Below are 15,495 nucleotides of genomic sequence, written 5' to 3'. Positions count from 1 at the left end.
AAAAAAATAAAAAATGTAAAAAAAACTTTTTTTTTCTGATAAAACCGCACACTCGATTAATTGCTTAGTTTAGTTTTTCAAAAAATGGCAAATCTGGTAAAGGCTGGTTTCATGCCTTTATGAAGAGATGGTCAAAAGAAAATTCAACAAGAAAAGCGGATAATTTAGCATCTAAAAGAGTCGCTTCTTGTACGCACGAAATAATTGATCATTATTTTGAATGCGTTGCCAAGCAATATCAACAGATTGGCATAACTTCTGGGTCGCATATTTGGAATTGTGATGAAACAGATTTTTTGGGTGATCAAGGCAAAGCAACCGTATTGTGTCGAAAAGGGACAAGGCGTATATTTAAACTTACTGGCAACAATGAAAAAATTTATTACACTGTAAATAATTGCTGCAACGCTGATGGGCATTATGCACCACCATTTGTGATATACAAAGTCAAAAGAAACTTTCGTCCTGACTTGGAAAGAGATGGTCCAGTTGGCACCAAATACTCAATTTCAAAATCAGTATTTATACCCGAAACTGAGCAAATTGGTGGTATTCATATTTTAGTATTAGATGGGTATACAACTCACATAACTTTGAAAGCGGTATTGCTGTGCAAAAAACACGATATAATCTTAATTTGTCTACCAGAGCATTCTTCACATATTCTACAACCATTGGATAGAGGTGTCTATTGTCATGTCAAACAATCATGGAAAGAAATTCTTACAAAGTATTACAAGGACTCAAAATGTTGCTCATACTGCTGTACAAGAGAGATAAATATTTTACACGCTTGCATGCAATCGCTGGTTTCCAGTACACTGGTTTATTTCCGCTTTTTAAAAACAACATAAATCATAAGGCATTAGCAATCACATAAACGTTTAATCCACCTTTATCAACTTTAGCAGCCTCCGCAGCCCCTACACCACCTTGCTCAGAAACAGCTTTATAACCTTCAACAGTTTTTTCAAGCAGGAAATCAATCGTATATTAAGAAATCGAAGCAGTGCAACATGTCAAAATATGGCGGAAAATGTATTACTGAAGAAAATGAGATCGAGTTTTTCAAACAACAAGATGAAGAAAAAGCAACAAAGGAAGTCGTGAAAGTTGCTAAACCGTAGACTCTCTATGCCAAGTACTCAAATGCCTGACCATAAAATACTGAGCAACCTCAGTAAAACAATAATAAAGAACAAGTACCAGCAGCCAAACGATTAAAAATTGCAAAATGTAAAAAGTGTAAAGTACACTACACACAGAAATGTTGCAATGCGAGAATTCGATGTGTCAGGAACCGTTGTGCAAAGAAACATGTTTACCAAAGAAATATGTAGTTGGTAGCAAATTTTTTGTTGCAAAAAATGTAAAAATTTTAATATAGTTTCTTACATATAAGTTATGTTAAAAAAAAAGTTTTAAAATAAGTTAAAGCTTAAAAAATTCAATGTTTTTTCATGTTGGTGATTTTATTAGAATATCGTCTAAAACCGCACAATTTTCTTTTCTTTACATTTAATATTTTCGATAAATTTATTATTTTTTTAACATATACTTATATTATCTTATGTAGTTTTTATTACCTATCTAATAAAAAAATAAATAAAGAAGTTATTTAACTTTTATTGATAAGTATGCGGTTTGACTCCATTGTACTAAATTATATAGTCGATACTTTTTATATTTATAGTCATAATTGATAGCGTTCGATTGTCTATAAATTCGTCTGGCTTTGATAGTTTGAATCTAAAAACGAATGCAACATCTAAGTTAAGACAAGTCTAATCGATCGTTGCTAAGATTCTAAAGTTTTCTAGGGTTTTTTTTTAATTAATGATTTATACTTTCTTAGTTTTTATAACATATTATTTATTACATTAAGTACATCAAAAGTGGTACGAAAGCTAACGAAATTCAAAATGCATTACGTCACTTGCACTCGGAAAATTACGAACTACATCAGGAATCAACGCCGCAAATAAACGACACAACCGAGCATGAATCGAGTTATCACGAGTTACTAAAACGCCGAGCTATGTTAGAAAAATTGGTAGACATATTGCAAGAGAAAATGCAAGAAAAACGTCGTGAAAAAAAAAGTAAACAGGAAGTAATCATAAAAGATAGTTCGAATGACGAGGACTCTACAATTTAGCAATTGGAAAAATTAGTTTTAGTTATAAATTATGTGTTTTAATGTATATAAACTACTGTATAAACCTCTTTAAATATATGTATGTATGTATGTAAATGCATGTATATAAATACAGATATATATATATATATATATATATATATATATATATATATATATATATATATATATATATATATATATATATATATATATATATATATATATATATATATATATATATATATATATATATATATATATATATAATACACAAAAAACTAGCAAAGAAACAATTTTTTACGAAATAACTCTTATATTTTGGAACAGTTTATTGACAAGGTACCACACCTAACAACTCAACTCTCCATTGCTTCTTCTGCATTTGTTTCTTTTAATTCAGGAGCAAGTTTAACTACCGTTGTAGTCAATACCTCTGTAGCACCATTTAAATATTTGTATGAACGCGATCTAACTCCCTTCTTGTTAGCTCTGTCATAAGGCCTGATGTAATCGACACCATCTTTAGTTATCACGCATAAATCAACGTTACTACCGGACCCCTTTAAAACAAAAATTATAGTTTTTTAAAACTAAGTTAATGAATATGCAAATAAAACAACATGCTAGAACTACAGAAAACGAGCACAATTTTTTTATTTTGTATTAGCTTTTTACAAATCTTTGCAACATTTGCGAAAGTTGAGCTGTGTATAAACTACGCTCAACTTACGCTATAACTTACGCTAAAGTTAACGAAAAGTATTTTTCATGAAGGGGGATCTAATAAACTCCAATGGGTCGGAAAAAACAACAAAATTATTAACCGCCTCCACCTGTTTATTTGTAAGATGAGAGTACTATTACAGTTTAAAATATTCAAAGATATACTGCTATAATTTTGACTATTATAAATACACTATATATTTAAAATAACAAAGCACGTGGGTTAAATATGGAGGTGCAGACATCACCTCCATATTTAACCCACGCTTTTCTAAAGGGTAGAAGACATCTCCTAGCCGCAAGGTAAATAAGATAAAAAATAATTTAAGTGACATGTACAGCTTTCTGAAATCAGAGAAAAAAAGGGCCGCTGTATATATTGCCTACTTAAACTATCTTTGGTTGGCACAAAATTTTCGACACAAAGTTTTCACCAGAACAAAGTTATGTTTTTAAGCTATTTTTTATGTTAAAAACATCAAAAATATTAAAACTTTAAAAAGTCATTTTAGTAAGAGAAACATATTTGCTCGACTAAAAGTAAGCTAAAAAAAACTAGTTTTTTTTGTCAAAAAACAAAACAATTTGAACACTCTCCAGCTAGCACAAATGTCGGTAAAACGTTAGAACAATGATATGAGTTGCGTTGGCACAACATCAGTCGCCAACATTGTTTTTATATCCCTTTGGTTGCATGCGATACAAATGTGATGTCACCAACAACAAAAAACTGCAAAATGCTTTACGTGTGCAAGACTATTCAAATCGCAAAAATTGTGGTAGAAAACGTGTGAGTACATCACGAGAAGACCGTTTTTTAAAAAATGTTGTTAATAGTGAGCCCCACACAACATCAGCAAGGTTTCACAACTTGCTATGGAAAGGGGACTTACTATTAGTTCGAGAACAATTAAAAGAAGGTTGTGTTATGACTTTGGTCTAGTTGCAAGAAGACCAGCTAAAAAACCTTCATTAAATCCAGCTCAATTACAAGCTAGGATTAAATTTTGTAAGAGTTTAAAAGACACCGGAATGGTGGGAATGTGTAATGTTTACAGACAAAAGTATGTTTCAACAAATTTTCCCGCAAGATTCAGCTTGCTGGAAACTGTTAAGCTGTATGACCTTGTCATACAGCTTAACAGTTTTAACTGTTGTCATACAGCTATACATTCTTAACTGTTTTAGCTGTACGACCTTGTCATACAGCTAAAACAGTTAAGAAATGGTTTACTGATAATAAAATTGTATTATTATCTAATTGGCCCTTAAGTTCACCCGATATTAATGTTATTGAGAACTGCTGGAATATAATGAAGCAGAAAGTTGCAGCACATCAGCCAAAATCTGAAGAACATCTTCAAAAAGTTCTTAAAGAAGTGTGGACTAATGAAATCACTCAAAAATTTTGTAAAACATTAGAACATAGTATGCCAAGAAGAATACAAGCCATGCTTGATAATAAGGGACATCCAACAAAGTATTGAACTATAACATTTAAGTCATTTAAACTGTACTTTTGCTATAATTTGGTGCTATAATTATTATTTTATTGAAATTAACAATTTTTGATAATTTTTATCAATTTTTTTTTCATTTATTTTACATTTTCTATTGTGTTTATTCAATAAAAAATTTACACTGCAAAATTTGAGCTATTTTTTATGACGTGTCTTAATTTTTTGGCCACTACTGTAAGTTGTTTTGCATTGCTAACTTTTTACATAAATGTTTATGTAATTGAACCAATTAAACATGTATTTCCAAAAAAATACAGAATTGATTCAATTAAATAATAATTAAATAACGAGGATAGAATATTAAAACTTAAATTCAATTATATAATTTAAAAATAATATATATTTGTAGCAATCATACCAAATCATTGAAAATTCCTCCGAGAATAGCTTGTCGAACTAACTCTTTAGCCTCATCTATCTAAAATTTTAAAATTTATGTATTACAATTTAAAATATAAAATTAACATTTATGTATTACATTTTAAAATGTAAAATTTTAACATTTATGTGTTACAATTTAAAATGTAAAAAAATATTGAGCTGGTAAACAAAAATATGAAACATAAAGTAAGAAAACTTTATATGGAAGTAAACAAGTTTACTTCCATATAAAGTTTACTTTTATATAACATTTACTTACTTTCATTTAAAGTTTACTTTTAAATGAAGTTTACTTACTTCCATATAAGGTTTAAAACCAGCCTCAAATACAGCCATTGCAGCTAGCGATCCAGAACCTAAATAAAATAATTTTAAATTTAAAAACCCATATTAAAAAGGCCAAGTCAAATATTAGGAACACAATAATACCAAGTTAAATGCAAAAAAACATGGTCTAAGTTTAGACACAATGCAGAAAAATAATAAAAAACAGAGTACACATAACTCAAAATAACATAGATCCATATATAAAAATAGGAAATTAGTCAAAGAAAAATTAATAAAAACAAAAATTAAATCATTTTTAGAATAAAAATACAAACAGTAACTCAAATAAATATGAACTTTTAAAATAAAAACATCAATCTTAACACCAGTCAGCCACCTTCTGACTGGTGTTATGATGTTTTTATCTGGCAAGAAAAGAAAAAATCAGATTTAACAAAATATAAGACTGATTATTGATTGGTTAATTAATAAGCTACAGTAGTGAGCTGGATCTACATGCTAGGCATGGATTCTAAAAGGCCTTTTTTTCCAGTTATGTTTGAAAGACTTTTTGACAAGTAATTTTTGCAAAAGTTGTGTTTTAATATTAAAACCTTTAAAATTTTCATATTGTTATGAATATTGTTGAACAATATGTAAAACAAACACAAATTAAAATATAAACTAAAACTTAACTTTGAGACAATTAAACAAGACAAATATAACTTGTTGCATGTGAAAATGAAAAAAAATGTTGTTTAAAAATTGTTTCAGACAATAAATTTTTTGTAATAAACCGGTTTTATTAAATTATCTGTTTCAAATAATGCAATTATATGAATAAATGGTAACATGTAACCCAATCTGCTTCATGTCCTGCTGCCTTGTAGGATATTCCTTTTTAGGCAAAGGCTAGGAGATGCCAACTCCGACTTAAAACACCCCCTGCCTTGGGGCTCTTGGTTGAGTAAAGACTAGAGATGGTGTCTCGATAAAAATACTTATCTTGGGCCGATGTTAAATGCATCCAGCTACTGTCTTGTAGAAGGCCTCCTGGGCAAAGACTCAAGAGGTAAACATATTCTATCTGTTGATCAGCCTCGCAATCTTTTTTCATCTATTAGGCTGGAGCAGATGTATTTTTAATACATTGTTTCCAGTTTAGGATGTTGAATGCTGAATCTTCTTGACTCAATGCATGGGTTTTGCTTGTGTCTCTGATTTTATGACTAGGCAACTCATTCTATTATCTCCTAATGAGGGTACAGCTCTAAAACTCAGTTTTATGGTTCTGAGGCCGGCTGGTAGTCAGGTTTCCTGAACTCTGTGGTAGCTCTCTGCTTCTGCTCCTAATCAGTGCATAGTTTCTCCACATTCACCCTTAGGTGCTTCTGATCACAGTTTGGTCCTTCTAAAACTGCGTACCTCTTACAACTACCTTAAAACTGACTGGGATTCTTTCTGTGATTTTCTTCGTGATGGCCCTTGGGTAGAAATCTTTCGTCTCGACAAATGTGCCTCTTACATAACTTTGTGGGTTTCGTTCCCTCTCGACGATTCCAGTTCAAGCCTCACTCTTCTCCATAGTTTTCCTCACACTGTGCTGCTGCGATTGCTAATTGAAACCGTTACTTCCATATCTATCAGCAAAATAATTCTCCATAAAACAGATGTCAGTTTATCACTGCTAGGGACCATTGTAAAAAGGTTTTGTCTAATGCCAAACCCGCTATTCTCAGGTCATGAAATCTCGTATTTCATCTCAAAAATTAGGCTCTCGTGACTTCTGAAGAATCTTTAATAGTATTAATAACAAGGGCAAATTTTTAATTCCGCCTCTCTTGTATGGTTCAGATTTTGTCACCTCACCTAAAGACAAAGCTGAATTGTTTGTTAAAAACTTTTCATCAATATCATCTCTTGATTCCACTAGTTGCATTCTACATAATATTGCCAACAAACAAGTTGATCCATTGCTTGACATTCGTTTCACTCTAGCTTCTGTATCTAAAGTGATTACCTGCTTAAACTCTTCTACAGCTTGTGGTCCGGACAACATACCTGTAATATTCTTACAGATGTGTTCTCTGGAACTGTTGTCTATACTTTCAAAACTATTCAACAAGTGTTTATCAAGTATTGTTTTCCAGCCTGCTAGGAATCGGCATCTGTTATCCCTATCTTTAAAAATTCTGGAGAGCGATCTGATTCGTCTAACTACCGTCCCATTAGTCTTCTTCCTATTATAAGCAAGGTTTTTGAATATTTAATTAACAAACAATTAATTTCTGATCTTGAATCTAATAACTTTCTGACCATCAATATGGATTTCGATCTTCTCGTTCTACCAATAGATTTTATCGTGCATTAGATAAAGGTGAAGAGGTTAAGGCCATCGCTCTTGACATTTCAAACGCTTTTGATAAAGTTTGGCATGCTGGTCTTCTCCATAAGCTTTCTTCTTATGGTGTATCTGGCAACATCTTTAAGATTATTGAATCCTTCCTTTCCAATCGTAGTACAAATATTGTCCTTGATGGACAGCACTCTTCTTATTATTCTGTAACTTCAGGGGTTTCTCAAGGTTCTATCCTTGGCCCTATACTCTTTTTAATTTACATTAACAATCTTCCAGATATTCTTACATCTAAGGTGGCATTGTTTGCTGATGATACTACCATTTATTCTTGTGCATAAGAAGCCAACACTTTCTGATTGCTTGGAGGGGGAATTTGAGCTTGAAAAGGATCTCACTTCTGCTACAGCATGGGGCTCACAGTGGCTGGTGAACTTCAATACAGATAAAACTCAATTTTTTTCAGCCAATCGTTATCGCAATGAGTTAGATCTCCTCTATTTATGAAAGGTGATGTACTTGATGAGTCATCTACTCTTTATCTTCTAGGATTAACTCTTACTTCCGATCTTTCTTGGAAACCGTATATCAAATCTGTTGCAAAATTAGCATCTGCTAAGGTTGCATCTCTTTATCGAGCTCGACACTTACTTACTTCAGATCTCATCCTTTTTCTGTGACTGTTCCTAAATGCTCTAAAAACTCTTATTAGTCTAGTTTTTTTCCTCGAACATCAGTTCTTTGGAATTCGCTTCCTTCATCTTGCTTTCCTGATTCATATAACTTGCAATCCTTTAAGTCGTCCGTCAATCGCTATCTTGCTCTACAATCTTTATCTTTTTTCTTCTAGTAATTTCCAACTTTAATTAGTGGTTGCTTGCAGTCTTGTTGGAAGCGAAGATGTTAAATAAAAAAATAAAAAAAATATATCTCTCATTTACTCATTTAATTATCAATTATATTGGCAAAACAAATAAACCAAGCAACCAGGTAACAATCTAATTTTTATTAGGCAGTATTAATTAAAGTAAAAAAAGTTTATTTTAAAATTATCTTGTATTTATATTCAATACAAACTATCAAATAAAAACAAGCAACAAATTTCTTGCAACACATAAAATTAATAGTTTGTTTATATCAAATAAAAACAAGAAACAGATTTCCTATATCACACAACAAAGTTAATTACGTATTTAGATTAAATACAATGTAAGGAATATATAGCATTATATTAACATATTGTTTTAAACTTTTGAGATACTGTTGTAATGTTTTAAACTTTTGAGATACTTTTGAGAAACTGTTGCATAAAGATGGTAATATGAGTAACATAGATATGGTAATGTTACATAAATATGATATTAAAACAAACATTTTTTAAGAAAAATTTTAAAATTGCTAGAATAAAACATAAAATTATGTTAAATACTTAAGAAAAGTTTAAAACTGTAACAATAAAAATTGAAAATTATTGTTATAAAACTTATTCATTGTCATTTCTATTTATTATTAATACTACTTCATAAAAAAAAAGTTATTTTGATCTCCCGAAATATCTGTTATTCCTGATTAAAATTGATTGGCAAGAAATATTAGTCAAACTTTATTAATAACAAATAGACTTACATTTATTATGCATTTATATATTTTAATATATATTCAAAAAATAGAAACTTAAAATCAATTAATTAGAACTTAATAAAATTTAATGAAAACCACATTGTCTGAAAAACAATTTTATTATTCAGTTAATTAATGTTGATGGTCACCCTTTTGAATAATTATATGGAGAACTGTTGGCATTTTTTACTATTACAGGTTTTATTTGACTAAAAATCCCTTAAAAGCCTTGAAGACTTTAGAGAGACTGCAAAAATGACAGAAAAGAAAAAAATAGAAGTTTTTTGCCCGCCTAACAATGTAGAACTCTCTTAATCTTATTTAAAAAATATTTATGCATGGGTATCAACATATATATACACATGCACATAAACATTCCAATAAAAAAAGGATTAAGTCCCAAGAATTGAATTAAAATTAAAAAAATGGATACTGTTCATTGTAAAGAATTCTGCAACATTTCTTACCCATTGTAACATAAGGTAGTTTATCTGTGCTTCCATGGGGTGCAATTGTATAAAGACAAGGTCCTGTAACATCAACACCACCCAATACTAAAGCAGCACTCACATGACCTTGATATCTATATAGAAATTTTAAATAGCAAATCAAAACTAATCTTTTAATAAGAAGTCTAGAAATCAATAAAATCTGACCTGTGAAGATACTGTTTCAGCATCCTACAAGCAGTCGCAACTCTAGGCTAAAAAGTTTAAAAAATAAAAATATTTAGTTTACTACAAAAAAAACATCTTTACAATTAAAAAATATCAATACTTTTTTCTGAGTTTCTAAACGATGCAGCTCTATATTGGCTGATATAATTTGTGTAGTATATTCAGTATCTGCAGCAGTACCTGCTCCACAGCAGCTAAATATAATTAAGTTATAATTAAAAATCCAACACAGTAAAATATATATATATATATATATACACACAAATATATTTAAATGTACTCTACAAAATAGAGTGCTCAATGTTCCTAAAAGAAAAGAGGAACAATAAATTAGTACTCACTTATAAAACTTTTGATAAGTGATTTTCTACTAATTTGAGTCTTTATTGGTTTATAATAGTATGCATGTATTTATGTATGTATGTATGTATGTATGTATGTATGTATGTATGTATATATATTTTCCGACCTCAAACACTTTAAGGTCAGCATTGCCGAATGCCATATATATATGTATATGCATATACATATGTATACATATATATATATGCATATCCACCTATATATGTATATGCATTTATGAATATATATATATATATATATATATATATATATATATATATATATATATATATATATATATATATATATATATATATATATATATATATATATATATATGCATATAGTTGGTAAAAAACCCTGCATATATATAAGTTTACTTTTAGGTTGGCACTGTCTAAATATATTTTACATACATTTAATTTTAAAATGTAAATTTAAATCCAAACAGTTTTTTTTTGTAATATTAAACAATTATTTTATAGAACATAAATGTAAAAAAATTAAATTTACTATATATTAGGTGCTATATAATGAATCTTGGCACAATTTTTATCTGCAACAGTGTTACCCTAAAAATAAATTTATATTTAAAAATAAAAGTAAGTGTAATATTTTATATTATATATGTACTTTACACACACAGATAAGCATTCTAAGTTCAGTTTAATTTTATATTTTAACAAAAATTTATAAAATAAAGGTTTACTTAAAAATAAAGTATTACAAACTATAAAGCAACTTACCTCAGTAGCTCTGGTATCAGCACCTAAAACCACTCCATCCTTATATACTAATCCAACAATAGTGGTACCTGTTTTTTTGGCTTTTGGTAATGGAATCTTTCCTTTCAGTTGAGTTTGAATGAGCTCATTTCTAGTAAAAGTTAGAGAGCATACTATTGTTTACTTAAATTTAAGTTATTAGCAAAAACAGGATCATAGAAAAAAAGAAAATTACTTTAAAACAAATATTCTACAATAATTATTATATATTATTAAATATTATACATTTTTTAAATCTAAATAATATAAAAATTGAAACCTTTGCTTTGAATCTGTGAAACAAAGCCGTAAAAATGTGAAACAAAACTGTTTTAAAATGTCAACACAGCTAAAAACAACTTTACAATTCAGTAAGTACCAGAGTCAGGTATGGAGCTCTGTAAAGAGATCGCTAAAACTTTTGGCTTTTTAAATTGAAATTAAGTGATAGTGAAGACAGTTTTATGTATGAAGAAAGGTTTACTAGTAAAGTATGATTAACCACTAGAAATTTTTCGAAATAATCATTTCCTTGATGTTGGTTCTTTTGCTAGTGAATTTGGCCCAAAGCATAAAAACACACTAATTTAAATCGAAGTCATTTGACTCTACATATTATATCAAAAATTTTTCCCCAGAAATTTTAGGTTCACAAATTAATAATTTCAAGAGGCAGCTTTTTAAAATATTTTAAGAATTCAAAGAACTTTAGCATAGTTAAGTAACTAAAACCTACTCTCAGTATGTCAATAGTTCTGCTCTGGTTAGATTTAAAATCACATTCAACAAAGAGATTTAGCTAGACACAAATTTCTATGTAATTGTGGTACACTTGCTTGAAACTGATAAGCAGACTTTTTTTGCTTCAAAATTGCTTAATTAATTTTAAAAAAAAAATCATTTACTTGTTTGTCAATCTACATACCAGGGATAAAGAGTCCAAAAAGGACTCGGGACTTTATTTTTTCCTTTGGTGTCTATGAGCTCTAAAATAATTATTTTTTGACTTTCAAATCAGGAGTCTTTTTTGGGACTCTGCATCCCTGCTACCAACTTGAGCTGAATCTAGTGAGATTCCCAGCCCTAAGAAGATTTTGACTTTAATTGCATAAATAATATTAATAACACTAATCATTATAATGATATTTAATGCAATCATTATAAAAAGTATAAAATTAAATAAAGTACCTTATATACAGTCACATAAAAAATGATTTTTGAAAAGAAATATTTATTGTATTACTTTCAAAAATACAACCTTTTAAAAAAACAAGTTTGTGACTGTGTCAAACTTGTTTTTTAAACTTTATTTTTATTAAGTCTGCCTCTTTTTTATTTTATAGTGTTAACAAAAACACATGCCTTGAAAGTAGAGGGATCACCACAAAGCAAGATTTTTATAAATATTTGTTCATTATGTTGTTGATTGTCATTTTATCATCTCAGAAATTACATAGGCTGAATAACTTTTTTATTCATACTGTTGAGTATAGCCTGTATTATGCTATAAGGCAAATAAGCTAAGAATAAATGCAAACTCTATGTTTGTTTTTTTTGTTGTTTTTTTTTAATTATTACCCCAGGGCTGAGAAAACCACTGCAGTCAAGGAGGCTACTTTAGTTGTGGTTACAACCCTCTCTCAAGTCTATAACTCCGAAACACGAACCTTGCCGAACAAGACCGCTGCACAGAGAAACATGTTGAGCGCTGTACTACCAGGGATGTGGTGGGGATCAAACTTGGAACTACCAAAGAAGTGGTAAGTATCGAACTTGGGTTTAGAGCAAAATATAAATCCTAGAAAGTTTGATTGAAGTTTATCAACCATTAAAAATAAGTTTAAATGACAAACAGCAAAAGAGATACAGATGGCGAGAAATATGATTTAACTTATGCAAAATAACAATCAATGATATGGCCACAAACAAGTGAAAATTAATGCTAGAAAAAAACTTTGTACTTATACAAAATGATTAAGTGATGAAGAATTATTTCCTTTTTGTATTCAAACAACTCGCATTAAATTCACAAAATAAATTTCTTAAACTTTTAAATTAATAAAATTTTCAAACTAATAGAAAACAAATAAAATGCAAAAACTTATTATATTTTGAATAACAATATTTTTGGGTTTCTTTATATTTAAACAAATATAAAAATAATAAAAAATAAACACAATGCTTTTATTTATCATTTTAATCAAAAGTAAATTATGTTTGATTGAAATTAGCAAAAAGAAAATCTTATGTGGTTGTATTTACCGTTCAGGTCTAAATAATTATGAAAAGTGTGTTGACATTATAAAACCATTAAAGCAGGCATATGAACTCAAACAAAATAACAAATGCTCTGTTATTTTAATAGGTGGTGATTTTAACTATGCAAACATCAAGTGGAATGACGAAAGTTTTAGGGAAATTACAAATGAGAGTGACACAACAGCAGGTATGTTTATTGAGTCGTTACATGACTGTTACCTGCACCAAAATGTTATCGGCCCTAGTTTTTAAATAAAGTTTGGTATAGATACTAGCGTTTTAGACCTTATTTTAACTGATAATAGCAACAGAGTTTATATTCTGGAGCTTTTCCACCATTAGGTGGCATTGATCATGGTCATCATATTTTGAAACTTAGATTTGGATATGAAAATAGATCTAATTTATTAATATCACAACAAACATTAGAGAAAAAAATTTTTTTATAAAAAAGGGAAACTATAAAGTGTTAGATTTGTATTTTAATAACATAAACTGAGTACAAGAATTTAAAGGACTTGGTGTTAATGTTATAAAAAAAAGAATAGAAAAAACGAAATAGGGAGTGAAAAATATATTACAACACTAAATTTAGATTCTATTCAACACAAAAACAACTTACTGTGGATGACAAGTAAACTTAAAAGTATGTGTAAAGAAAAGCAAAAAAGTTGGTTTAAAAACAGAAATTCAGGTTTTAAAAGTCTTTTAGAAGTCAATAAGTATAAAAATTAAATAAAGATATAAAAAAAACTTGTCAAAAAAAGTATTCACAATTTTGAAAGAAACTTGGCACTTTTAAAAAAATTATTTATAAAAATTATTTATAAAAACAATCCTAAAAGTGTCTATGCATATATAAATAACAAAATAAGACTTGAAGACTCAAAGCAATAAAGCTACATAATAATATTATAACTGCTGATAATCAAGAGATAGTAAATACTCATAATTAACTTTTTGCATCTGTTTTTATACAAGATGATTCATCAGAAGAAGTTTTAGGTAACAATCTTTAAAAAAATGTCCTGATGCATATTTTAGTATTTCTATTATTCAGAAACATTTGAGTTATTTAAACATGTACAAATGAGTAGATCCAGATAAGGTTCACCCAAAAGTTTTAAGGAAATGTTAAGAATCTTTGTCGAGTTGTTTAGCATTAATATTTCATAAATCTTATAGTACAGGAACTATATACCAAAGTTATGGCCATGTGCAAACGTTGTTCTATTATTTAAAAAAGAGCAATAAACTAAAACAAATTACAGACCGGTTTCATTAACACTAATTGTTGGTAAAATTATGGAGCGAATTATTAGAGATTGTATGGTGGTGTTTCTCTTTGAAAACCATTTAATTTCTAAAGAGCAACAAGGTTTTGTTAATAACAACAGTTGTATAACAAACCTATTTGGAACATTTGATTTAATCACGCAAGTGTATGAAGAGATGGAACTGCAGAATATGCAGACAAATTTACAAATTTGAGAATTCGTCACCACTTCTCTACAGTTACAAATGATTAGAATTCTCTTTAATGGAATTTCTGAACACTTTTTTTTGTAATCAGTTGTCATAGTCTTAATTCTACGTAATTAAGACTCAACACACCTCAAGTGTGTACAGCATCTTTTCTATTCTATTCTATTCTAAACTGAATATTGTTTACATTTATATTATACTATAATTATTATATTTATTTACTAATTATTCTAATTTTGACTAAAATTATATTTTCCAAGGCCTATTTTTGAGAGACAATCATTAAAAGGTAAATTCTATCTACATCATTTAGTTTGAAAACCTAAGATTTACCTTAAACAGTTATTAAAATTAAAACCCGAGCGCACTGCGACATCCACCATTTTTTAAACTTTTAAGCAACTGAATCAGCATTAATGAGTTACGCAGAATTTGGGACTTAACCGCTTTCGTAAAAATTTATCAACTACGAGGTAAATTGATTTTTATTACCCGGTACACCGGTTTTTCATTGCACCCGGTACTTGATTGCAAACTAACCGGTTTCATAAAAATTCATTTACCGTAAACCGGGGTTTTTGATACGGATACTTTGAATAGCGGGGTAACTTTGAATACAAATCTATTTTTTTTTCAAGTTGTAATTATGGCAAGTACTTATATGAATCCGTTCAAACATTAAACATCAAAGTGTTAAAAATAGTTTATACTTTGATTATCTAAAGTTTTATTTTGTTTATTGGTTTTTATTATTCCTTAAAAAACGATTTAAATATTTCGGATATTTTTCTCAAAAAAAATTAGTCAGAATACTTTGTACACAACCTCAGCTAGTGTAGCAGCTTGTTGTCTAAGTTGCATAATTTTTGTTTATAAATTTATTAGGCATGTAAAATCTAAAGAAGTTTGTTAGCCTACTATAGTTATGTTCCATTGCTATAGCATAACATGCTTTATTGTA

The 15,495-nt window shown here is 28.9% G+C and overlaps 2 protein-coding genes across 5 annotated transcripts in view; one reads left to right on the top strand and one right to left on the bottom strand.

Moving 5' to 3' along the window:
• Positions 1-2,254, top strand: part of LOC105845651 (chromosome partition protein Smc) — an 11,151-nt gene extending 8,897 nt beyond the window's left edge. For all 4 annotated transcript variants that reach the window (XR_010636643.1, XR_010636642.1, XM_065790566.1 and 1 more), the window contains exon 5: positions 1,886-2,254. Coding sequence is in view for 2 of the 4 variants with exons in the window: in XM_065790566.1 (XP_065646638.1) it covers positions 1,886-2,158 (273 nt within the window). In the remaining 2 variants the exon portion in view is untranslated. The remainder of the gene's footprint in view (positions 1-1,885) is intronic.
• A 165-nt stretch (positions 2,255-2,419) lies between these two features.
• On the bottom strand, positions 2,420-14,993 carry LOC100204701 (proteasome subunit beta type-7). The gene is made up of 9 exons (XM_065790568.1): positions 14,868-14,993; positions 10,773-10,902; positions 10,540-10,598; positions 9,785-9,878; positions 9,664-9,710; positions 9,475-9,590; positions 5,062-5,120; positions 4,742-4,801; positions 2,420-2,700 (listed from the first exon to the last, which is right to left on the bottom strand). Exons 1-9 carry the CDS (start codon positions 14,915-14,917, stop codon positions 2,497-2,499), a joined length of 819 nt encoding a protein of 272 aa, XP_065646640.1. The 5' UTR covers positions 14,918-14,993; the 3' UTR covers positions 2,420-2,496.
• Between the last annotated feature and the right edge of the window lie 502 nt (positions 14,994-15,495).

This window comes from Hydra vulgaris, chromosome 02, assembly GCF_038396675.1.
Source record: "Hydra vulgaris chromosome 02, alternate assembly HydraT2T_AEP".
In the NCBI taxonomy this organism is placed as follows: domain Eukaryota; kingdom Metazoa; phylum Cnidaria; class Hydrozoa; order Anthoathecata; family Hydridae; genus Hydra; species Hydra vulgaris.
The sequence above is the reverse complement of the archived record's forward strand: the minus strand, read 5'-3'. Positions and strand labels throughout refer to the sequence as shown.